The 24,453-nt window shown below is 43.4% G+C and overlaps 3 protein-coding genes across 5 annotated transcripts; all 3 read left to right on the top strand.

The window, feature by feature from the left end:
• Window positions 1-991: 991 nt before the first annotated feature.
• On the top strand, window positions 992-2,819 carry LOC121600312 (ATP-dependent (S)-NAD(P)H-hydrate dehydratase). The gene has a single exon (XM_041928781.1). The coding sequence runs from the start codon at window positions 1,001-1,003 to the stop codon at window positions 1,952-1,954; it is 954 nt and encodes a 317-aa protein (XP_041784715.1). The 5' UTR covers window positions 992-1,000; the 3' UTR covers window positions 1,955-2,819.
• Window positions 2,820-4,675: 1,856 nt separating this feature from the next.
• On the top strand, window positions 4,676-17,448 carry LOC121599597. 3 transcript variants are annotated; one of them, XM_041927507.1, is made up of 3 exons: window positions 4,676-16,322; window positions 16,419-16,518; window positions 16,607-17,448. In XM_041927507.1, exon 1 carries the CDS (start codon window positions 4,760-4,762, stop codon window positions 15,899-15,901), a length of 11,142 nt encoding a protein of 3,713 aa, XP_041783441.1. In that variant the 5' UTR covers window positions 4,676-4,759; the 3' UTR covers window positions 15,902-16,322; window positions 16,419-16,518; window positions 16,607-17,448. The 3 variants fall into 3 exon arrangements, with proteins under 3 accessions (XP_041783441.1, XP_041783442.1, XP_041783440.1); XM_041927508.1 differs by having other exon boundaries at window positions 16,587-17,448; XM_041927506.1 differs by having other exon boundaries at window positions 16,419-16,546.
• Window positions 17,449-18,465: 1,017 nt separating this feature from the next.
• LOC121600402 lies at window positions 18,466-21,017 on the top strand. The gene is made up of 2 exons (XM_041928948.1): window positions 18,466-18,553; window positions 19,328-21,017. The coding sequence occupies exon 2, from the start codon at window positions 19,391-19,393 to the stop codon at window positions 20,519-20,521; it is 1,131 nt and encodes a 376-aa protein (XP_041784882.1). The 5' UTR covers window positions 18,466-18,553; window positions 19,328-19,390; the 3' UTR covers window positions 20,522-21,017.
• Window positions 21,018-24,453: the final 3,436 nt, after the last annotated feature.

Here is a 24,453-nt window from a genome sequence, read left to right as displayed (position 1 = left end):
TATATTGGCAGATTTCGGCAGGAGCAGCATTGAGAACGCAACCATTTAAATTTAATCAATTATTTTAACGATCAATTTCTTTTTATCCTACTAGCAAAGAGAATGAAAAAGTATGCGTCTTATATAAATAATGTGTGAGGTTTGAAGTAAGATTGTGTGAAGCTATGAATTGAAATGTGCGTTTAATTTGCAATAAAAGTGATAAAATATTTATAAACCAAGTTTGATGTGTTAAAGTTTTTCTTTTGATTCGGGTGCACCAAGTCCGTGTAAAGGGAAGCGCACAGCGCGCTAAGAAAGAAACGAGCGGGAGGGGGTTTCAGTCCAGCGCAGCGCAACTCGCTGGAATCAAGTGGGGTACCAATTCAGCGCAAGCCGAAAGAAACGGAAAGGAAGGGGTATAAGGAAAATACAATGAAACAGCGCGAGCGAGCGTTCTTTTCAGTGAGAGCGCCTCGTGCATTGTAAAGGCATGCAATAGTGCGCATTCTTTCCGTGGTAGCGCTCCATCCGCCATTTTTAATTTTTAGCCCAAAACAACGGACTTCGGATCCGATCTTGGGCCGGACCCCCACCGTGTGTTTCTACTTACCCCTCGCCTGAAAATTTCATTCTCCTTGTCTGTCGGGTAAGCTTTAACCGAAGACAGCGAGATTCAAATTTAAATGATTTTCTGTGACGAGCTCTCGGAATCTCGGAATCCACGCAACTGACATTTTCTACTAATTATGAACATTACATTTTAACGGATAAAAATAAAAAGTGCCAGGCAAACAAACGTGCATCAGCGCGATAAGTAACAAATGAGGTTAACAATCCTTGAAACAGCATCCCATGCGCCACAGATTAAGCTTAAACGACTGAAAAATCAAATATCTGTGATTTTCGGTAGGTTAAATGAAAAATCCGTAGTTTTAGGAGGCTTATCTGTAAATCGGTAGGCATATAAAAAATCGGTAGGAATACAGATAAATCGGTATTTCTGGTCACTCTGGCTGCGATGAAACAAATCGTAAAAAACGTAAACACCATAACTCGGGTGGCGAAAATTACGACCCGCGCCGGAATGTCGTCGGAAAACAAGTCGCCGCTGCTGGAGCGGGCCCGCAACATAGTGCCTCACCTCGACACGGACCGCCACAAGGGCCAGGCCGGCCGGATCGGCATCGTGGGCGGCTCGCTCGAGTACACCGGGGCGCCGTACTTTGCCGCAATCAGTGCGCTGAAGGTGGGCGCGGATCTGGTGCATGTGTTCTGTCCGGATGCGGCCGCCCAGGTAATCAAATCGTACAGCCCGGAGCTGATTGTGCACCCGCTGCTCGACTCGATCAACGCCATCATCCAGATCGAGCCGTGGCTCGAGCGGCTGCACGTACTCGTGATCGGGCCGGGGCTCGGGCGGAACCGCCAGATAATGCAGACGGTGGCGGAGCTGATCAAAATCTGCCGCCAGCTGCAGAAACCGCTCATCATCGACGCGGACGGGCTGTTTCTCATCACGCAGGACATCAGCCTGGTGAAGGACTACTACGGCGTGATACTGACGCCGAATGCGATCGAGTTCTGCCGGCTGTTCGGGAAGGACCGGGACCAGATCATGCTGTCGCTCGGGCGGCTCGGGGCGGGCGTGACCGTAATCGAGAAGGGGCTGAACGATCGGATCTACGACTCGCTCACGCTGGAGAAGTACGAATGTCCGCAGGGCGGTTCCGGGCGGCGGTGCGGCGGACAGGGCGATTTGCTGGCCGGGTCGCTCGCCACCTTCTACTACTGGGCGCTGGAGTCGAAGCAGGAAATTAGCCCCGCGATGGTGGCCTGCTTTGCGGCCAGCACGCTCACCAAGACGTGCAATAAGTACGCGTTCAAGCTGAAGGGCCGCAGCATGACGTGCAGCGACATGATCGACCAGATTCATCCCGTGTTCGACGACCTGTTCGAGCACAAGAAGGATTAGGGCTGGTCGCACCGGAGCTGCCAGCGGTCGGCTCCCGGCCCGATGGTGGCGCTCGTTTACCGATACCTCAGATCTGCACGTTCTCTACTCGTCGTCGTCATCGTCATCGTTCTCGTCAGTGTGTTCATAGTTGTCTCTGTTCATCCAAGCTCCGGCAGCACGGTGGTCTGACGATTGCAAACGAAATTGCAACGAAACACACACACACATTGGAGTCAATTGGTTGCAACGAACTAGCTCTCGCCACAGGGACGGGATCATTTGGATTCTGTGTGAAACAGTCAGGGTGAAGGGTAGTTTAGTAGGAAGCTAATTTTAAGCATGATAGAAAGACTAGACAAAGGAAGGGATCAGGCGCTGGTGCGTCTGCAGTAGATTTTCTAGCTCGTCATCACGTGGCATCTCACATCTTACGCAGTACGGCTACCCAGCCCCGGTTTGATATCGGGCGCACTGGTGGTGGTGGTGGTAGTGGTGTAGCGGCGTACGAATTTTCATTCTTGCACGATTTTTTAAATACAATTCACGATTGGGTGGAAACATCATCGAACGGGGAAGAAGCGCTACTTGGGACTGTAAAGAGGCGGGCAAAAATTAATTGTGAAAAATGTTTTACCAAAGATACGAAAATTCCAATAAAGACTAAATGCAACTATCGAGATTAAAATGAACATAGTTAAAAGGTTTGATATGATACAGTAGTTTGGAATAAATATCCTTTAAATGTACTAGTCCTCCTTATCCATTCGTTAGAAAATTTCACTTTTCAAGCTTTCCAGCTAGCAGCGCAGAAAGCTTTCCCAAAAGCTCCTTCCCCACAGTGATGACGAATAATGTGCAACACATGGTTAATTTGGGCTATTGTTATCATTATACGGGTTTTATGTAGAATTGTTGTTCTTTTTATTTTTATGTGTGTCACATAAAGGAATTCAATTTAACAAACAATATTTAAGACAATTGTAATAAAAAATATTCACCCCTCAATGGTGGATTCCTCAACAACGTGCATAGGTTAATTAGTGTACTTTACATACCAATCAGGTGCCACCGAGTTCGGAACCATTGCATGCATCGTCGTCTACCAATCGTCGATCGAAGTCTTTCCACCATCGCAGACGTGCTTCCGCGACATGCTTGCGCTTGAACTTGGCAGAGCTCAGCGCGCACTTTTTGCTCTTTCTCTGGGGCGTTGTGAACAGCTGAAAGTACTTCACGCAGCAGACGAACAGGGGCGGATCTCTGATTGATACTGAACCCCATCGTTGTCTCTCTGCGCTCTACGCGTACAGCAACGCTCTCTCAGCACGCAAACGAGCCGGTCGCGCAAGTCTCGCCGTAGTTCCATTGATAAACAGCACAATACGCAACGCGGTCGTGCCAATTTGCTTTTGCGTGGACGCTCCCGCCTACTGTATCGATATTTGCACTCCCAGTGTTTTTGTTGCGCGGTTTTGACCCGTCTGATAATCAAGAGAGTGGATCAGAGTGCATTTATAAATAGACGGTGCGATCAGAAACACTTCAATTCGAATGAATAAAAAACAATACATTTGTATGGTATAGAAAAGTGAATTCGACCGTGGACGGCGCAGTCTGTGCCTGCGATTTGGGGTGTGCTCTAGTGGAGTGAAAACAGTGCCGGTGCCTGCAAAGACAAATCCATCTTACTTTTCCTTTGTGTTGTGAATATTATCATCCTCTTCTGATGGATAAATTTCCAGTTGACAGGAAAGTGTTCGTCGTGATGGGGGGGAGGGTGATTCTTTTGCCAAAAAAAGCATATGAACTTTGCTGGTGTTTGAGCATAGAACGCCGCAACGCGTATACGAAAGAGAGCTGAGCGAAAAAATACTCTCTTAGTGACAGGAAAGGATGACGAAATCGTACCGCACGCAGAAAATCATAACAAACCACGCGGAGTGTTCCGGCCGGCGCCGGTCGGTTCAAAGTCTACTTTGTTTTCATACAATTCCAAACAGTAATCGATGTAGTGCTTCCGATACAGGCGTTCTCTCTGGTGAATTTTACATCAAAGTGCTGTTAAAAACTTGCGTATACAAGAAAAAACGCTGTGCTATCGTTCCTTTGCGGCTGATAAAATTCGTCTTGACGGACGTGTACATTGTGATATTTTGGAGGGGTGAAGCACGCGAGTTTTGGAGGGGTGACGAAGCACGTGCGGTAAGCGCGCATCCGTGAGAGAGTGCGTTGAGAGCATGCATGCTCTCTCGGTGGGGTGATGAAGCGTGATGACTAATACAGCTTTTTAACAGACGACACGTTTCGAAGGCGAATAGTGTGAAAACTTGTAAAAACTTGTAAAATACGGTGTTGAGTGTTGGTAGCAGATAGTGCTTTGGAGATTGGAGGTATTTTCAAAGTGTGGTCCGAATAAAAATAATCAATCTCCACCATCAGTGAGTTCCGATTGTGAGTGTAACGACCGGTATGATCGCGTAGCCTAGAAGAAGAGGAAGAAGAAGAAGAAGAAGGAGAAGAAGAAGAAGAAGAAGAAGAAGAAGAAAAAAGAAGAAAAATAAGAAGAAGAACAAAAAAAGAACAAGAAGAAGAAGAAAAAGGAAAGAATAGAAATAAGAAAAAAAAAGTATAAGAAGAAGAAGAAGAAGAAGAAGAAGAAGAACAAAAAAAGAAGAAAAAGAAGAAGAACGAAGAAGAATGAAAGAAGAAAAATAAAGAAGAATGAAATAAGAATAAGAAGAAGAATAAAAGAAGAAGAAGAAGAAGAAGAATAAAAAGATTAAGAGAATAGAGGAAGTGCATGAGTGAAAACAAAGTGTAACCATGGCAAACGACGTTACTATAGCAAACATTCGCACCGACAATCGTTCGGTGCTTGAAGTTCGTGGAAAAGACTTCGGACTGCAACCTATTATTGATCTAGTTGAGAAGTTTATTAGCAAAAATACCAAAATTGAAGAGGTACGTTTCGTGAGTGGCAGGTTGTTTCGCATTGACGCCAATCTACCAAATCAAGTTTGGCACGGGAAAAATGTTGTGGTTCATGCGCGTGAGCTACTGGTTCCGTCGCCCATTTGTTGGGACCTTTCGGGCATAGACGATGACCATGAGTACGGCCAAAGTGCTGGGACTGGAGAGGACGGGACGGGTTTAAATGGCATGGATGGCTATCCTGGCGAGAGTGGTGGAAATGTGTTGATAATGGCGAAAGAAATAACACACCCCGAGCACATGACGATCATTGCGAATGGTGGAGCTGGCAGTGACGGTCAGGACGGTGGCAATGGTAAACATGGGACAGATGGAACAGGCAAACGTTGGTCCGAGTTTCGGGAGGAATTTCCACCGGTAGCATCGATGGACGGGGTACGGCATGCGGACTTGAATACAACCCTAAAGAACCTGAAAAAACCGGGCATTACAATAACAAAGGAAGAGGTGAACGATCGTCATACTTTAAAAATCCTTACAAATTCGCTCCGCGGATGGACATACCTGTTGTCTTTCACAAAAGTTGAATTTCAGGGCTTGCAAATAGGAGATTGCTATTTCGAGTGTAAAACGGACGATGGGCACACAATAACGTTTTCCTATCAGGATGGTGATTTGATGACCCAAAATTGTCAAGCTTTTCTACTGTACGAAGGATCACCGGGAACTCCGGGTATGTCTGGTGGAGAGTATGGCATGGGTGGTCAGGGCGGCAAGGCTGGGGAAGTAACGGTACAGTGCCTGACAAACTATCGAGATGTTGATGTACACATCATCAGCAAAGCGGGAGCGAATGGGAAGAATGGAAAGGGAGGTGTTAGTGGTCGCCACGGCAAGAGAGGTTGGGATGTAGGATACGCGGATCATTTTTGGGGCCGAAGGATTGGACCATTTCCCATCTACTATGGAAGTGATGAAAACAGCACGCTTAAATTAAGCTATCACTCATCAAATGCTAGCAACAGAGTGTATTGTCCTTATTTAAGTGATAACTCCTCAACGTATGTAGAAATAACGTCCTCCAGGCTTCGTCATCCAGATCAGCAAACGTTTGAGGAACGGAACAATAGTAGATCGAACAACGAAAGGCAGCATCATGCACGAGCCGTTGGTAAGAAAACAATCTCCAGACAAAGCGTACTGAATGCGTATTCTGAGTTTATGGGGGAAGTTGAGCGCGAGATAGAAGAAGAGGAAGCCAACCGGCGTCACGAAGAAGAGTGCGCACGGCAGCGTGCCCGTGAAGCAGAGCTTGCAGCGCGCCAAGCTGCTGAGAGAGAAGCTCAGGAGGAGAGGCAACGTGCATATGAAGCGGACCAAGCGCGACTGGCTGCTGAAACGCAAAGGCTAGAAGAATTTAGGCGTGCACACGAAGCAGAGATAGCGGCACGCCAAGCTACTGCGCAGAATGTTCAGCAAGGAACTACTGGAGGAAGGCGACTTCATGCTCAGCCAAATCCTGCATGTGAACCAAAGATGGCAGCACTGCAACCTGCCGAGAGTAGACTTCAGCATTCAAACCGTTGGTCTTATCAAGCAGAATGCCGCCAACATCCATACGAAGTAAGGCGGGCAGCTCGCCAAGCAGCGGAGAAGAAATTGCAGGAGAAAAAACAAGCTGCTGAAGCGGAGAAAAAGGCGAAAGAGGTAAAGCGTGCATCTGCTAAGCAGAAAGTGCTGGAAGAAAAGCAGCGCGCATATGCAGCAGAGTGTGAGCGTCAAGCTGCAGCAAACCGAAGGCAAGAAGAATTGCAACTTGCGCATCCAATGAGTCGTTGCGTTTCCCTAGAACAAGATATCAAACGCCAACATTGCAAAGTCACGGTGAATATATCTAAGGTAAAACAGGATAATGATCAGGAAGGGAATGAAACTATCCACGATTCCTTTACATTAGATGACTGGCTGTCGTACAGCACGAAAGCCGTGAATGAAACGGATCTTATCCTATTGCTAAGCAAATTTGCCACTGATCGTACAAGTTACCTTCAAGATACGGACACAGACGAAGGTAACAAGACAATTGATGAAATTGATGAAATGTTCTTTAGGAAATACAAATTTCAAGTAATGCAAAAACTGCCACAGCTACTACCACTGTACCTCAAAGGTGAAACACAACCTGATTACACTGCAGAAACAATTTTGCAATTCCTAAAAGAAACTAAAGAAAAGAACGATCAAGCCTCTCATGTGATTCTGGGTTCAATGAAGCAGTATCTGTACGAAAACACTCCAGAAACACGCAGCAAGATCGTGACTTTTATCAAACAAGAAATGAAAGATGATGATGAGGTATTACGGCGTGCAATTAAGTCTTTCGTTTTGGACACTGAATATGCAGACAAGATCGAGGAATGTATGGAAAAGTTCTACAGGGCGCTTTCCAAACCGCAACACAAAGAGCTTCTACCCTTTTGGAACGCTGACAGTGATGAAGAACCGGACAGCAAATTTCTACAAGCCATACAAAAAGATGAAGCATTAAAAGCGCTGTATGATAGCTTGGATGAAGCGAAGCGGGTAAAAGCGCAATATGAAGCGAGTGAAATAGTTGTCGATGAGCAGGTGAAGCAAAAGTTCATCGAATACATTCAAAGTAAAGGAGTTGCAACATCGGGGAGCTGCAGAGAGTTTTTGGCATATGTGTTTGATGTCAATCTTAGGGTGTATACTACTGATGAGGACTTTGAGTGTGTTCTTCTTGAAGATCACAATCCTTCTTCAACGAAGGTAAACCATATACTTATCCGAGATGATGAGTTAGTGCAGATGGAAATAAACGCCGAGTACTCACAAATGGCCCAAGAACGTCTGTACAAAGATACTCTTTACGGAAATATTCTGATGGAGATGGACTGCTTGCCTACTATTGGAGACATCGAACAGTTTATAACACTATTTGACATTGAAACAGTAGCTAGCATCCAGAGTTATGACGAAGAAAGTGATTCAAATGATAAAGTAACAGCTGAAACGTTGGCCAGCTACTTCCTGGAGGAGGAACGTGTAACCATGAAAAAAATGTTGGAGAAAGTTACATACTCCAATGAGAAACGGATGTTGCAATGTATGCTGCAACGATTTTCGTGCGAAGGACGGCATATATCTGCGGATGAAATGCGCATGTTCATCAACTCGCTGCTCGATAACATTGCCAACGGTGGAGAGGAAGCGTTCACTTACACATGGATTGTTGTAGCCTACCAGCAACAGAACTGGGTGGACGAGGCATTACTTCTGTATCTTGAAACACATTTCAAACAACAATTGCCGAACAAACAGCAATGGCGAGCGTACATGAGCAAAGTGATGAGCAAAGATGTTTTGGTGACATTGTTCAATGAGCTTCAAGTAAGCACTTGCACTATTGACTGCATGCACGATATTTTGCATTTGCTAAGCAGTGTCCCTATAGAGTCTATTGCTTTCGAAGGAATTAAGCTGTCGGAGTGGGGCTACTTTCTGAAGGAACATTACTGGACACACAAACTGAAGACTTTAGTGGAATGGAATGAGGAGGATCGGCTCAGCGATGCTTCTTACTACATGAGCTGCGTTGAGAATTCATTTGGATATAGTAAAGCAAATGATTTGATAGACTGTTTGCAAGGCAAAGTTCAACTGACCTCTAAAATTGGGCTGAAAATTCTATCAAACTTGCAAAAACAAAAATGGCTCTTAACCGATGAAGAAATCCACAATCTAAAGGCTTCCCAACTGCAAGATTGGATCGCTACAATGGAGCAAAAGTACAAACCACAGCTGGAGGATTTCAATATACAGCAACTTGCAGAAATACTTGATAGTGATCAGAATACATCAAAGAGGATTCTCAACAATCTTCCCACGATACGGACATCCATTGAACACATCAATGATGTAAACACGTCCTATAATCAGAAGTTGGTAGCAAAGTTCACGTATAATGACTTCAAAATTTGGCAAGAAACAATTGGTGCTAAATTACACGACGCAACAAACGATGACACTGTACACATTTACGCAGAAATGCTTGCAGTAATTGATCGAGCGATTGAGCTGAAGAGGGGATTTCGTCTTCGCGATACTCAACGACTTACTATTCTTGCGTTGCTAACGAACAAGCGAAGCACTCTGGCCCAAGTATCCACCGGTGAAGGGAAATCATTGATCGTCGTAGCAACCTCGATCGTAAAGGCTCTGTTCCACAGCAAGGTGGACATTGTAACCAGTTCTCCGGTGCTCGCTAAGCGTGATTCGGAGGTGAACAAAGATATCTATGAGCTGTTTGAGGTCAGTGTTCACCATAACTGTAGCGAAGACCTTGAACAGCGCAAAGAAACTTACTCGAATTATCAGGTTGTGTACGGTGATTTGGCAAGCTTTCAGCGCGACTACCTGCTGGATAGATTCTATGGCAAAAACATACTGGGTGATCGTGATTTTTCGTGCGTTATCGTCGACGAGGTGGACAGTATGTTGGTTGATAAGGGAAATAATATGCTTTATCTGTCGCACGATATACCGGGAATGGATAAGCTTGAGTCGGTGTATGTGTTTATTTGGCAGGCGATCAACTCTTCCCCGGGCGATCCGGAAGATATTGATACGGATGAAATTAAGGACACAATAATGAACAATCTATACGATCGGATCAGTTTCAACGATCTGAAGAAACTCGATCCAAGCTTAAGCACCAAAAAAGTAAAATCGATTTGGCAGTGTTTAGTAAAGGGAGGAGTTTTAGATGCGGAGTCAAGCATTGTGAACAATGCCATAGATTCTTCAAGATTGGAAAAAGTATTGCCTCCTGAGTTCGCTCAATATAAGCACAGGCTAAACTTTCTGCTTAGCGAATGTGTCAATCGCGAGAAGCATATAATTGTTCCTAACTATCTGAAAAAATTTGTCGAAAGACACTTAACGTCTTGGATCGACAGCGCTATCAATGCGTTACTGATGGAGCCTGATCACTCGTACGTGGTAAGCTTTATGGCGTCCTGTGTAAAAACCGAGCGTAGAATAGTGATCCTCGACAAAGATACCGGAACAGATCAGGGAAGTTCTCAGTGGGATGAAGCACTGCATCAGTTTTTGCAGCTAAAACATGGCTGTAAATTGTCAATGCAAAGCTTGAAAGCGGTTTTCCTATCGAATGTGTCCTATTTCAAGCTGTACAAGCTATTGTACGGGTTGACCGGTACACTCGGCTCACAGGGTGAAAGGCACTTGCTGAAAGAGGTACATCAGGTAGATTTTGTTACCATACCACCGACCAAGTCGAAGCAATTCGACGAGTACGATCCAATCATTTGTCTCGGGCACAACAAATGGCTGGAAAGCATTCGGGCGGATGTGGACACCCTAGTCAACGAGCAGCATCGTTCGGTTCTCATCATTTGCGATACGATCAATGACGTGCAAAGTGTGGAAAAGTGCTTAAAGGCAAAGGGTGAGCTACACGTTAGCACCTACACGCGGGACTTTGAAGAGTTTGATGTGGTGCAAGGTACTGCAAAGCTACAGCAAGGAGAGATCATCATTGCAACCAACCTGGCGGGCCGTGGAACCGATATACGCATCTCGGATAAAGTGAGGGAGGCAGGCGGGTTGCATGTGATTCTGACGTACCTTCCGGAAAACATTCGCATCGAGGAGCAAGCTTTTGGAAGGGCGGCAAGAAGCGGAGACAAAGGATCCGGACGGATGATACTGATGGTGCGGGGCCGCAAGCAGTTCCGAAGGTCCAAAATAATTGACCTGAAAAAGAAGCGAGACAAAAATGAGCTGTACCGAATATCGGAGGTCAAGTCGTACTACGAAAAACACATCGTGACGGAGGAAAATTGTTTTAAAAAATTCAAAAAGGTGTATGAAAAGCACAGGGAGGCTCTAGACAACGCCGATGTGCCGAGAGAAGTTAAAGCTATTTTGCTCGAAAGCTGTCTCGATCAGTGGGCGTTCTGGTTGGACGAGCACAGCGGCTTGATGGAAGAGTTCAGTCATGAATGTGATGAAAAGCGTACGCCACCGGTGCTGAAAACGTTTTTGAACAAGCTGCAAAGCTTCCAGTCGGGAGAATGCACTGGGTCTTATTTATTGAGCAGCTTGTGGGAAGGCTGGGTTGCGGGGAATCCGATGCGTATGATTAAACTGGGAAAACATCTCGCAGAACATCACGTGAAAACAGGGATTTTGAAGGACTTACAAAAGGCAGGCAAACAACTTACAAACATGGTTAAGAAAACATTTGACGACGCAAGGATAGTGATGTACGCTTATAAAACGGCCATGAGTTTGTTCGAAAAGGTTACACAGCTTGAGCCCCAGTTTTGTGAAGCTGCATACTATTATCGTGCCTACACGGTGATGAAATCGGCTGAAATCGAACAGACCAAAGATGGAACGAGTAATGAAACGATCGAGCAGTTCAAGAAAGATTTGCGTGCGGCGATGGAGCTTTTTGAAGCGCATCATACAGCCGCTGTACAGGCTGCTGGCATTGTGGGAAAATCGAAAAACATGCGCGTTTCGTACGACGACTACAAGAAGCAAAAGGAGCGCATTGCAAAGTTGTATCTATCGTTCACACGATCAATTGAAGATATACTAGGGTATGCGGTGACTCCTGACGCGTTTGTGTCGGATGATAATATTACAGCTGATCAAGCGGAACGTATCTGCAAGTATCTCACTGACCATAAGATAGCATCCAAACCACAAGTGCGGAAAAAGGTAAGCGACCAGCAGTTGCGCACTATCCATGAAGACTATGGCATACCGGTTGAAGATTTGAGGACCTTTTTTTCTGCTAGAGCTGGCAAAGAGATTGACGAGGGCAAGTTTTTAAAGGAATGTGAATCTACCTTCAAACTTCCTAGTAAAGAACAGTTTTGGGACCTGTTAGGCAAGCAGAAGGTTATAAGTGACATACAGGAGTACGTAAGGCTAGATAATACCAAGTTGAAGAAAGTGAATCCCTCTTTGATGGATTCTGTTGAGGAAATGGTAAAAATAGAGAAATTATTAAAGCAGTCAATTGAACTAACAAACGAACAGATTGTTTTATACCACGATTGGCTAACGTACGAGCAGACAGAAGATACAGATTCAAAGGCAAATGTAAGTACAGAAATATCTAAAAAGGAAGATCTTACACAAACCGTCGCTGAACAACAGAATGAATTGTTGGATAAAAAGGGTATAACCACCAGCAATCAGAAGGCAAATGATGATGCAAGCAAAATGTCATCATTTGTGCCCGAATTGTTCGATTCTGTGTCTGATCTGTCCAAGAAAGCAACTACAGATGACAATGAGGTAAAACTCAGCACGAAGACAGAAGATAAAGAGTCAAAAGCACGTGTCAGTATGGATATATTTAAAAAAGATGATTTTATAAAAGCTTTCGGATTGCCACAGTATGAAGTGCTTGTTAAAAAGGGTATAATCACCATCAATAAAAAGGCAAATATCGACAAAAGCCAGCTTTTATCATGTGTGCCCGAATGGTTCGATTCTGTGTCTGTTCAGGATTTGATCAAGAAAGCAAATATAGAACAAACTGAGGCAGAACTCATCATGAATGAGTTGATAAAACAAGGAACTTTAGGACCTAGTGTGGGTAATTCCTACAAACTAAAGGACAGTTTTAACGACAAAAAGGATGACTTGGTGCCATCGTATCCAGTGTATGAGCCTGCGGTAAGGGCGTTACTTGCAGGTTGCTTCGCATACAGATTGGAATTGAAGCACCTCAAAGACCAACTAGAGGAGCTTGTATCCGGCGATGAAAAAGTAATACGAATCAATCTAGCAAGTAATCCCTATGTGTCCTTCTTTGAAGACCTTTTAAAACAGAATATTATTCGACCATGCAAGATAGAAAACGACGATTTCAGTGAACAAATGGAACAAATATGTATGAAAAACCTAACCAAAACAGAGTGGAGAGATATTTTCATAGAAGTGCTTGCGATCCCCACCACTGATGCAGATCAGCTGGTTAGTGAATTAATCAAAAACAAATGTTTACATAAACGATCGATAGGTACAAAAATGTGGGACAATGCATCGAAGCTTACCCAACTACAGTTTCAGCAAATGAGTGTAACAAGTTACTATGACATAGGGGAGGAGAAAGATTTCAACAACAAATTCACATTCACCCTGAAATGCTCTGGTACCGTGTCTTACGACATCGGCAAAACGGTAGTACAATATTTAAACCAACAGCGCAAGATACGCGAAGCTTCCACACAGACGCATGTAATCAATTCGTTGAAATCGCTGAAATCTTCCATTGTAGGGCTAAAAGTTCCTGGAATATATTTAAATTCAATTCAAGAGGTAACTAAGAATACGGAGATTAATTTTGGTACGATAGACGAAGAGTATATTTTCAATCTGAACGGATTGGAGCGTCTGATACAACTGAAAGAGCAGAAGGGAATGCTTGGGAAGGCTACTGCGGTAGCGTTAATAGGGCTGGGCCAAATAGCTTTGGGTGGCTTAATAGAGTTCTGCTCGGTAGGTTGGTTGACGCACGTTGCAAGCAGTTTTATGAGCGAAGGCCTTAACGACATAAGCTATGCTGTGAATGCACTTCACACCGGCCATTTCAGTTGGAAGGAATATGCGGTGCAAAAAATGAAAAGCATATTATTTACCGGGATTACCGCCGGCGTGGCAGCGTTGTGCTCTCGTGCAGTCAAGCAATCGAAAATCATGAAGAAAATATTCAATTCTGGGCTCTGTACAGAAGGGGAATCAATATGCGCAACAACGGCACGTAGCCATCTAAGTACAAAACTCCACAACAAAGTATTAAGCGTGGCGTTAAAGAGAGTTGTGATGAAAACCGTTCAAGGTGCTGCGCAAGGTGTGGCGAACGTGATGGTCGATACAATCGTCGATGATTATTTGCAATCGATGGTCAATGGGCTGGCTGCGGAAGTGCTGCGCACGGTGTTGAGCAAAGTAGACGATCATAAAGCAACGCAGAGCCTGAAGCAAGTGTATGACCAGCTGGGAGAACAGAGGGCTAGGCAGCTTATACAGGAAATAAATTCATCATTTGGAACATACAGTTGGGAGAGTTATGTGTCCATTGTGGGACAAATGGTGGGCAGTTTATCGCACGGATTCGCAAGTGCGTTGCAGAAAACGGAGAGTAAAAGTACCACACTGAAGATTTTGAGTAAATTAGGCACGGTATGGGTTTGGGGCGAGAGGGCTTTACAGTTGGGTAGAATGGGTTACGAAGTCAGCCAATTTCTCAACACAATGGATGCGAAAATGTGTGAAAAGCTTAAATCAAGGGTAGCCAATGCGGACGGGAGTGAATGTTCCAAACCAAACGTGGATGGGTTTGATAAGTTTAAGAGCGAAACAGTCAGCCAATGGCGAGCGCTGTTGAGTGAGCATGTTGGAAAGCTCATCACAATGCATTTCATTAAACCATTGCTGCACAACGCATTAACACGCGTGGGAAGGCATATCAAACGAGTGCCACGCAACATTCGCGAAAGGAGATTGAGAAAGAAGGTGAAAAAAGAAAAAGCGGCAAACGATGCGCTACCGGAAGAGCAACGAAAGCTGCACGAACATCAGTATCACGAAAACTTGCAGAAAATCATGTGCAAAACAAAGAGTCCTTCGCTGTTTGCGGATATCATTCAGGAGGGTGTACCGATGGATCTAACCTGTGTAGATGCATGTACAAAAGTGATACAGAAGTTTTTGAAAGCCAAAAACATACCAACTGACGCACTTATAGTTGACGTGCAGGCGGAGGACGGCATAAGCCAAACGTTTGCTTCCGGAGAGCCCGGAGCGGCGAACGCTAAAAAGGTAACCTTACAGCTGACCGGCGGTCATTTCTCATTTTCTGAAAACCAACAAAACGTTGACGGCAATAATTGTATGTATGCGGCATTGTGCGAAGCAATACCTGAGCTAAAAGATATAAAGCCTGGCGATTTCAGAAAGATGATTTCAGATACTATTAGGAAAGATCCTTCCATACAACATCACATTAGGCAGGGTTGGCATCGGTATCCAATCAAGGCGTTCAATTGCATTGGGGGCCGGTGGCAAGAGCCGCCCGAAAGCGACGAGCTGGAGAAGAAATTTAAAAGCAACAAAAGATACTTGCACAGCATTGTAATTCCATTGTCTCGCAAATCCGAAACATTTTCTGGAGGGAAAAATTTAACCACCAAAAAATTTAGGAAAACCAAATGCATCGTAATAAGAAACACACTAGATCACATCTTCAATCGCGTTACGGTTTACACTATAGAGGCAGCAGCAACGATACAGGCAGCGATGGAAATCTCAGGCATGGCTTGGGATGAAATGTTTGAAAGCGGAGGCAGTAACTCATTTGATAAATTGCCTAATGCTTTGAGAGAAGGCAAATTTGATCGAGCGCATGGCGTTAAGTTGAGAGTAAAGAAAGAGAACTTTACAACGCCTGAACAGTTGCAAGCATTAGCAATGCTACAGAATTGTCTTGGAAGAAGGGAATATGTGTACAAAGAAGCGAACATGATTGGCAATATTGCAGGAGATATTGACAATATTCAACCGAAATTGTTGAAGGAGTTTGTGCACAGCTACAACTTTGCCCAACCTGGCAACAGTCGCCAGTACGTCAAAGACTTTTTCAGCAGAGCTGGTGAGGATGTTCGGAGTTGCACAATGAAGAGGGAGGCTAATAAAAGCAATAGAAAAAGAAGTAAACAAAATGCAAATTCGACAAGCGGTAGCAGTCGAACAAAACGAAGGCTTGATATATCGGGTGACATAGAACAAGCTCATAACAAAATTCAGAAGTATGATCCTACTGCTGATCTTAAAAAATGTAAATCTAACATATATGATAGATTAATAAGGGGCGAACCGGTGGTATATTCGATAGAAAAAGTTTTCACGTCGGAATCGTCGGGAATCGATTCCGACCGTCCATCCACGTCGTCCTCACGTTAGCAACGTCTAACTGTCGTAGAAGAAGAATAATATTTAAAATAAGATGAAGAATAGGAAGATAAATATGAGCAGGCGAAGAAGAAGGGGAATAATATTAAGAAACATAAGAAGATGATAAGGGAGAATATTAGGGAAATTAAGAAGATGAGTAAGAATTATACACAGGAAGGTATTGCAGCTGACGACTATCAAGGATCAAACATTACAGCATGAAAATCGGAACAATACAGCTACTCTACATGCAGCTGCGCTACGCAATTAGATCCTGACGCGGAAGATTCTTAGAATACGCTCTCTAAAATGCACATTCTATATGATTGCATCCTGTATAAAGTTCATGGAAGGTACAGGTTGAAATAACAAACCGAAGAACACGAAATGCTCGAACAGATGGTTGGAATAAGTTGCTTCGGAAAAGAAGGTATGACCCATTCGTCGATCATTTAGATGTGTAATCAGTTTAGGCTATGAAAACATTTACATTATTAATCAGTTTTTCATTTCTCTTATTGCCCAGCACGTTGATCTTTGGAAATATGGAATGTAATGTATCGAAGGAATGACGAATCGTTAGAAAACACAACCCGATCATGATCAAGCAAGTGCATTGAATAGAGGTACATAGTTGCAAAAACGAATTTCGAGGTATAAATTTGTAACTTAAATTTCATTACTGTAACTACAGTTTTATTTTTCTGTTTACAGATTCACACAATGCTTTTAAAATGAAGGATGACGTGATCTTGACCTGGTGCAGAAGATCACGCGCCTTCGTCTGGCGTAACAAATTATGCTTGCTTTGATGGCGGATGCATCTACGGCGCATTGGCACCTTCGTTTGTGTTTATCACGCCTTCTCTGTCCTTGCACGTGATCTAAAAGCACTTTACGGGTAGCGTCAGTTAGTGCCATACGTATGTCATGGACAGCTCGTAGAAGTCAATTGAGCATTACAGAGAGATCGCCAAACAAACCTTCTACTGATTTGTAACTGAAGTGTCTTCCCAACTGTCATTCCCCGAGTACAGTGGTACAGAATCTGCGGAGCATCTGTCTTTCGAATGTCGCTAAGAGTGCATAATTGTTCAAATTAAATCTCTGTTAGAGTCCCTGAACTACAGAAGCAAAATCGTTCACATGCAACAGTCAGGACCAACGTTTGTGCTTCCAGTGTTATACGCGAAACCTTATGTCGAGGTGTATCGAGATGGATTATCAACTGTTATAGCTGCTGTCACCAAGCTTTAGTCATTATTGGGTTTGACAGCACAATGCTGATTTGTTCACTCATAGACATTCGTCGTTCTGGAGATGCCATCCTTGTTAGTCTTGATTGGTTAGGACAAACTGAGTTATCAGGTTATTGTATAATAAACATGTATTTTTGTTACCGTATTTTATCGAGCATAGTGCGCCAGTTTTGTAATTCAAAATAATGATCGAAAACTAGTTGTACACTATATTTCAAAACTAGTATAGATTTATAAAGTTTAGGTATGCATTTTACTCGCATGCGCTCTGTATTTGATAAACGCTTTATGTATCATTTGAACGTAAATAAATTTTAAATTTATTAATTCATAATTACTTATTTGTGAAATGAATAAAAATCGTATCACATACATTTGCAAATAATTGAAAGGATATTATACATCAATATAGTGGTAAGTGTCAACCTCGTGGCAAAGCGATACATAGCAACTGGAACGATCGAATACATTGAAACGAATAAAAATCGATAATTAACTAATGCAATAAAATCTATGCATCGGCAAAAAAATCGACAATAAGCAAACGTTCGTACAAATTTCTTGCAAATAAACACGAAAGCACCCTTCTTGTTGTCTTGTTGAGCGCACACTGGCATTTATCTGCATCGTAATAAGTAAAAGACCGTTCGCGAGCACATGAGAACAAGAGAATCTCGTAACAGGAGCGGCGGATCTAACGGTAGGCGGACTAGGCGGTCGCCTGGGGCCTCGTCGATTTAGGGGCCCCGTAGATCGCTGGCGAATCAATTGCCACCCCCTCCCCTTCCCCCGCTGGCAAAAAAAAAATTAGAACCAGTGATTGATTATTATGGCCCCCGACTGCATTTCAAGTTTAGTGTTCCATCTCCCTACAACAAGTTCAGTTCCAGTTCTAATCCCCCCCCCCCTCTAAAACACCATTTATCATTTACAGGGGGCCTCAACGCGTCTTACCTCGCCTAGGGCCTCCGATACCCTTAATCCGCCTCTGCGCAACAGGCTACCACAAAGACACCATGCATTGACCATTTACTTACTTGTAGAATCTAGATAGCCTTCTTCTCAGAAGTCGCGAACAAGCTACGCAGAATCCATAAAATGCCCATCATGATTAGCGCCATATCAGTAATGGATATTGAAAGCCTTACACACCTGGTTGGCTTATGAGCAAATGTAAGTAATGCACGTTCTCTCATACTCGCGTATTCTCTCACTCTCTCAAACTCTCTCAGTTTTAATCAATGCAGTGTGTATGAATCATCTGCAATACAGGTAAAAACATATAAATAGTCAGGAAGCGTTGAAAGCAATACCATACGCTCAAGTAAATTGAATGCGGCTAGAAGCTCGCAATTAGAAGAGAGTCGAAGCTGTATTGATAGTAGATCACGCAACCACGCAGGTGAGCTTGTTTGCTAAAAACGTTTAGGAAAGTGTGCGAACGATTACTGTGTAAGTGATTTGAGAATTTGGTTGTGATATAATTTCGAAGACCCTTCAGGAGTGGTGTGACGAAAATGTTGACATTAGTCTGCTAGCGGCATATCGAGAGGGAGTGAAAAACAGAGACAAAAATGAGAGGAAGTATTCGGTTACGGTGTTCGACGGTAGATTCGCCACTTGTTATACCTCAACACAATTTGTTTTCTTTGTGCGTTTTGCAATGGCATGTATTGTTAGTGTTGTAGTTAAAAAAAATTCAGATTTTTTTTGTCAATAACAATCAGTTGCAGTCCAATAACAAGAATTTGGAGTTTAAGGTTGTTAGCTTTATCCGCTAGTATGTACCGATTGTGCATCGATAGACCGGACGGGTATTTATATCTTATCTGTGGCTGTTTCCGGGACCAATTCGAAGAAATTTGCGCTTACGCCTAGTAGAACGTTACGGCAAGGGAAAGGGAAGCAGTGACTGCAGTGATGTCAATCAACTGATAAACGTGATATGCCCTCTTCACTCGCACTCACTAGCTAGCTGATGTCAGAGAGGTCAGATGTATAACATTGTCACATTTCATGCAACCGGGTCAGGTCTGCAGCAACTTTATAATGATAAGAATGAATATGATAGTACTGTTTTATTCTTTATTTTTGAGCTGTTGTATCGTTCCCATGACGGTCTCTTATTTGTTACTTGTTCTATATACTCACTATACCAATGTTTGTTTACTTTTAGTTACCCAAAGCGGTCTTTTACCTCGTCGTCACAACTGTTGCCATTGTGCAATAAAGAATTGCAATGGCTACATTGGTTTTGACAGCGGTAGCGGCTTCCACTGTTCCAACTTTGGTGGAGACCGCAGTTGCTTCAGCCGTTTTTCTGGCGGCTGCGCCCGTTATTGAAAAAGCTGCTCCAGTAGTTAATGAGGCGTTTGCTGACTTAGTTGAAAAAGCTACAGAAGTAGCTGTTAAAACTGGCGAAATGGTGGTTAAAGCAGCAGAAGTAACTGCTGAAGTTGTGGAAAAAACAGCAGAAATAACTGCCGAAATTATTTTGAATAGATATACTATATCATTGCCCCCCATCATAGGCCAGCAACAGAAAGGAAATAATTCAAACACTAGATCTAACGAAACTAGTACAAACCATAAGGAAAACAATGGAAATAAACAGTCACAACAAAATACAAAAACCAACAAACAAACGGAATCAAAACAAACTGGAACTGCAAGAAACGCTGGCGATAATGGAGATGATCCCAGACGACGAAGAAACTTGAAAACTACGCGCAACTGTCAGGATGAAACATCGGATGAAACGGAACCACACACTGGAGCTTCTCACTTGCACTCACGAACAGCGGTACATACCGTACGATTTGCTGGAGAAATTAGGCGAGCTGCCAGAATGTCTGGCCACAACGTTAGAGATCTTATTGAAGACGGGGCCAGCACAATCAGGGATGGGTATATACGGCTATCGACCTCTGATAGCCAACTGCAAAGAGCTCACGTGCTACGGTTTAGGGATAATTTTGAGATGTTACGCGAACATTATCCCGAGTTGTATAGAATATTGTGCAGACATGCAGGGCACACGCAAAGAATTCCGAGGGTGTTCAACGTGTTCCACAGGATTGGTGGGAGAATTGATAAACTGCAGTATGGATGGATTTTGAAATTGTCTACAGTAGATTTTTTGGCAGGTCCCACAGCTGAAAATCTAGCAATTTTTGAAGCATATAGACAAGAAGTGTTAGATTTGTATGACAGTGAGATAAGATTAAGATACTATAGCGAAGAGGACATGGCAGAAATAAGAAGGGCAAGAGAGATGATGGAAAACACAACGAGTGAGGAATTGTTTGAAAATGCTCTGGAAGGATTCAATCTGGAACATGACTACAACAATCCCAGAATAAGATTGTAGTAGTGTATGTTATGTGGTGTTTGAAAACCAGCTTAAAATGATGGTAAATTTAAAACTGAAAAGTCATCACAAAGAGAAACAAACGTAAACAAATGATTTGAGTAAACAAAGTGTAATGAGCACTGATTTTACAACAATTAATTGACAGAATGCAGAAGACCGAAGACTGAAGAACTGAAGGCTGAAGACTTAAAGCGAAACGCTGAAGACGTTGCCAAAGCAACGATCCAAAGCAGAATGTTTCTTTATTGTGACACTTCATACGATCGCACAGTTGACATGATTATGGTCATAATCCGTTTGTGTAATTTGACACTGGTCGTGTCAGAGGTCAAATTTGCCGGATTTTACAAAAGCTTTGATTGAATGACAAAAATATTATAACGTGAGCATATACTTATTTCTATACATCTTATTTGCCTTTAAAAACTCCCTGATTTTGTTTACAATCACAAAATAAAATATTCCTCGTCGAGATTTTGAAATAATATTACACTTTTAGCTTTTACATTTCCTTATCAAATACTTCTCGTACAGCAATTGAAACTGTCGATTCAGTTGCAAGATGGAAAGAAACAGACCACACTCTAACCATCCTTGGTAAGTTTTTCTTAAACTGTTGGTACCATAAATTATTCATGATGACCATCGCATGTGTAGCCTACACTTGCTTCTCAATCCATTCTAAGCCGACAAAAACGGCAACGACCACACCAACCTACGAGCCGACAAGCCGACCCGAAATGCACCGACAACTCAAACACACGATATACGAAACCATTGGTATCTTGTACGATCGAATGTTCTGTTTACACCACGGTCTGCTAGTTTAACTTGAGCCGAACCTGTTCGACCTCTACTATTTCTACTCTGCATGCTGGATGCTCTGTCTGTGTGTTGGTATGCTCCCAGAGGAATGCCACTATGGACAATTCCTGTCTTCCTGTTTCAGGCTCTATCCGGTGACAGGTAATAGGTCTCGTGGCGCTATGGCAGGGATTTTTAAATCGTGATTTACAGTATGTGTTCACAAACACACCATGTGCACTCACCGGCTACATGTGTTTGAGTATTCTTATACACATCTTATCCCAACAAAAAAAAAATCGCTTTTCATTGGTGCAATATGTATAACTCAATTCCAAGTATGTAGGTATAAAATTTTAATACCAAAAAACTCCTTTCTGTATCATGAAGTGGAATGTATTTCGCGAATGACCTAGCAAAAGCTCTCCGCGCGAATATTAATTACACCCTGTTGACTATGAAGCATCGTACAGGAATGACAAAATGTGAAACGAAAGCACCCTACAGCGGGCAACTCTAATTCAATGACTTTTCAACCGGGCCGGTACAAGTGTTTGCTCGCGTCGGTGATAAAATGTGAGCGAATAAAAGTGCCAACGAGCACGAACCAAACAAACGGTGCCATGACTAAAATGCTCGCAAGGTACGTGAAGCGCGTACATAACGCGCTTGGATCATGATTACGTTGCAGCATGCAAAGCGCTAGATTAAATGCTCTTACAGCCCCACCAAAAACACGCCAGACACAGTATTTCCCGCGCTTGGGCTCTCATCCACAGGGACAGGGAAGCATCGATTAAAATGCCTCCGTCAACGGCAAGTCTGCCGTAGGCAGGCGTGCCTTCTTGATGGAGGTGAAGAGTGTGCTTTCCTTACCATTCGCCATTGCCAACCATCCTTTTTACCGAACGCGAAACTCTTCCAAACAGTTATCACTTTGGTTAGGATGTAAATGTCGCATGCAGCACAGCGAAGCCAGTGGGATGTAAATTTATGAGCGATGGAAACCACGGAAAGACTCCAGACTCGCGCGTTACTGGATTTCATCGAGCGGTTGAATTATTTTGAATAATGTAGGATCAGCTACCGTTGCAAACCGGTGTCACGTTTCGTAAGATTTGAATGAATTATTTTCGTTCAGTTTATTCATGGCCCTTAAGCTTTCCGTACGGCCAGGAAGTGCTGTGCCATTGTTTAGCGCTTTTGTATCCAAGCTGTGGCTGGTTTCACGTTCACCAAAATGAAACGAACCGTATTACAGAATAAAAAAAAAAACAGTTCAATTTGTTTGTCTTTAAGTTTCTGCATTGAACCAAAAGCACCACGGTCAATCAGTCACAAAAGTTCGGTTCCGTGTCAACACTACCAGCACCCTGGAATGGTACAAGGTTCGCCCAAACAACAGGGTTAAATGCTAGCATCATCTCGTTTGCTAAATCGAAAGAGCAACCCGAAACCCGATACCATGAATTCCCGGAGACGAGATTCGTTGTGGGGTTTGCACTTCAATTAAGCTAAACTTTTCACCCCCTTAACCTAACACACCACCTTTACCACCATCTACCACTTCCCGCATTCAATCGCAAGTCTCAAAAATTGAATGCCCTCCAGCCAGTGTGGCTGAAGATGAAGATGATTGTGAACTTTCTTCCTCCTCTCTTGCACACCTTTGACGGGTGCCGCGCCGTTGCGCCTTTGTGTGCGATCGGTTAAATCTTGATCAAAATTCATCCTCCTTTCGCTCGGTGGTTGAGTTTCCGCATTCCTGGAAGAAGTGGAGCTCGCTGGAAGAGAAAGAGCGAGAGAGAAATCATTTAAACGGCAGCTCGTTGCACGGAATTAATAATAAGGATTAAGAGGAACTACAGCACGGATGGTACATTAGTTGGAAGTGGAAGGGAGGGAAGGCTCACTTCATAATGAAGCAGTACAATTCAAGAGCTCTTTGGAAGCTTAGGAAGTTACATCACTGTTTTGTCTGTTTTTCGTACACCTTATTAAAGGTTTAATAAGGTTTCTGCAATGAGCTTTGTGTTATTTTCTACTTCACTTTGCTAGCTGGTTACACTCTGTTGAACACATTGCCCAAATACATGAAATTATTGGCAGCACTGGATGTAGATGACAGTAACGAAATGTTCTGAACGGTCATTCCTACCCACTGCTAAGCGCTTGCTTAACGTCACTCAACCGTGTAAGAACGCTCAAGATAAGTGCATCTCAATACACCGAGTGGTGTCAGCAGCAGCCACTCCGGGATCGATATTGTGATGCTCTGTGGGGTGGAAAACTATCATTTCCTTGCGATACAATTTCCTTCCTACACACACACACACACACACACACATACACATACAAACTAGCACAACCCAGAAAGAGGTTCTGAGTTCCAGGAAAAGCATGCAATTAGAATAGGCTTGTGAGGCTTCTTTGCCATTGATACGAGCTCGATTGGTAGCTTCTTTTATCGTGAAACATGTGAAACATAATTAATGAGATCAATTAAAACATTCCATTTCGTTCGAGGTGGATGAAGTAGATGCATAAGAGTCGTTGATGTAGAAAGAACCTCGAATGAAAGTGTAATGGGAAAAGAGCTTCTTTTGATGATTATTAAAGGCTTTGAATATGCGCATATTGTTATACGTGGAATAGACTTTTTCCTTCTAAGGTATAGACAGAAATCAGAATAACTGCAAATGTACCAAATAATCCATAGAAACAGCTAACGAAACGCAAACGCTCAACAGAAACAGGAAGCCTGTAACGAAGTTGTGCAAAAGTTTATAAATTGACACACCGTACCATTACCGCGCTTGTTTTATGTCTGTTCCTCCCAGTTGGTAAGGTCATTGTGCCGACACCAACCACTTCGTTGGCTCATTAATAGTGCGACAGAGTTGGCCGTCGGTGTCGGTGGCTGCTGTCGGCGGTGACATGGGTCTGACAGGTGTCCTTAAAAATCGGAAAAACCTGCGAACCGAAGCACTCTGATTGTCCGGAGCTGGAGAGTGAACTGGCACGAGGCCAATCAGCGAGAAGGGTTTGGATACAGTTGTTACGGATGGACGACCGAAACGCAACACAAATTAGCATGGCAAAGTGAAAGGATTTTGCGATGATTT

The sequence above is a fragment of the Anopheles merus genome, chromosome 3L, assembly GCF_017562075.2.
Source record: "Anopheles merus strain MAF chromosome 3L, AmerM5.1, whole genome shotgun sequence".
In the NCBI taxonomy this organism is placed as follows: Eukaryota; Metazoa; Arthropoda; class Insecta; order Diptera; family Culicidae; genus Anopheles; species Anopheles merus.
This window is presented reverse-complemented; position numbering and strand designations above follow the sequence as displayed.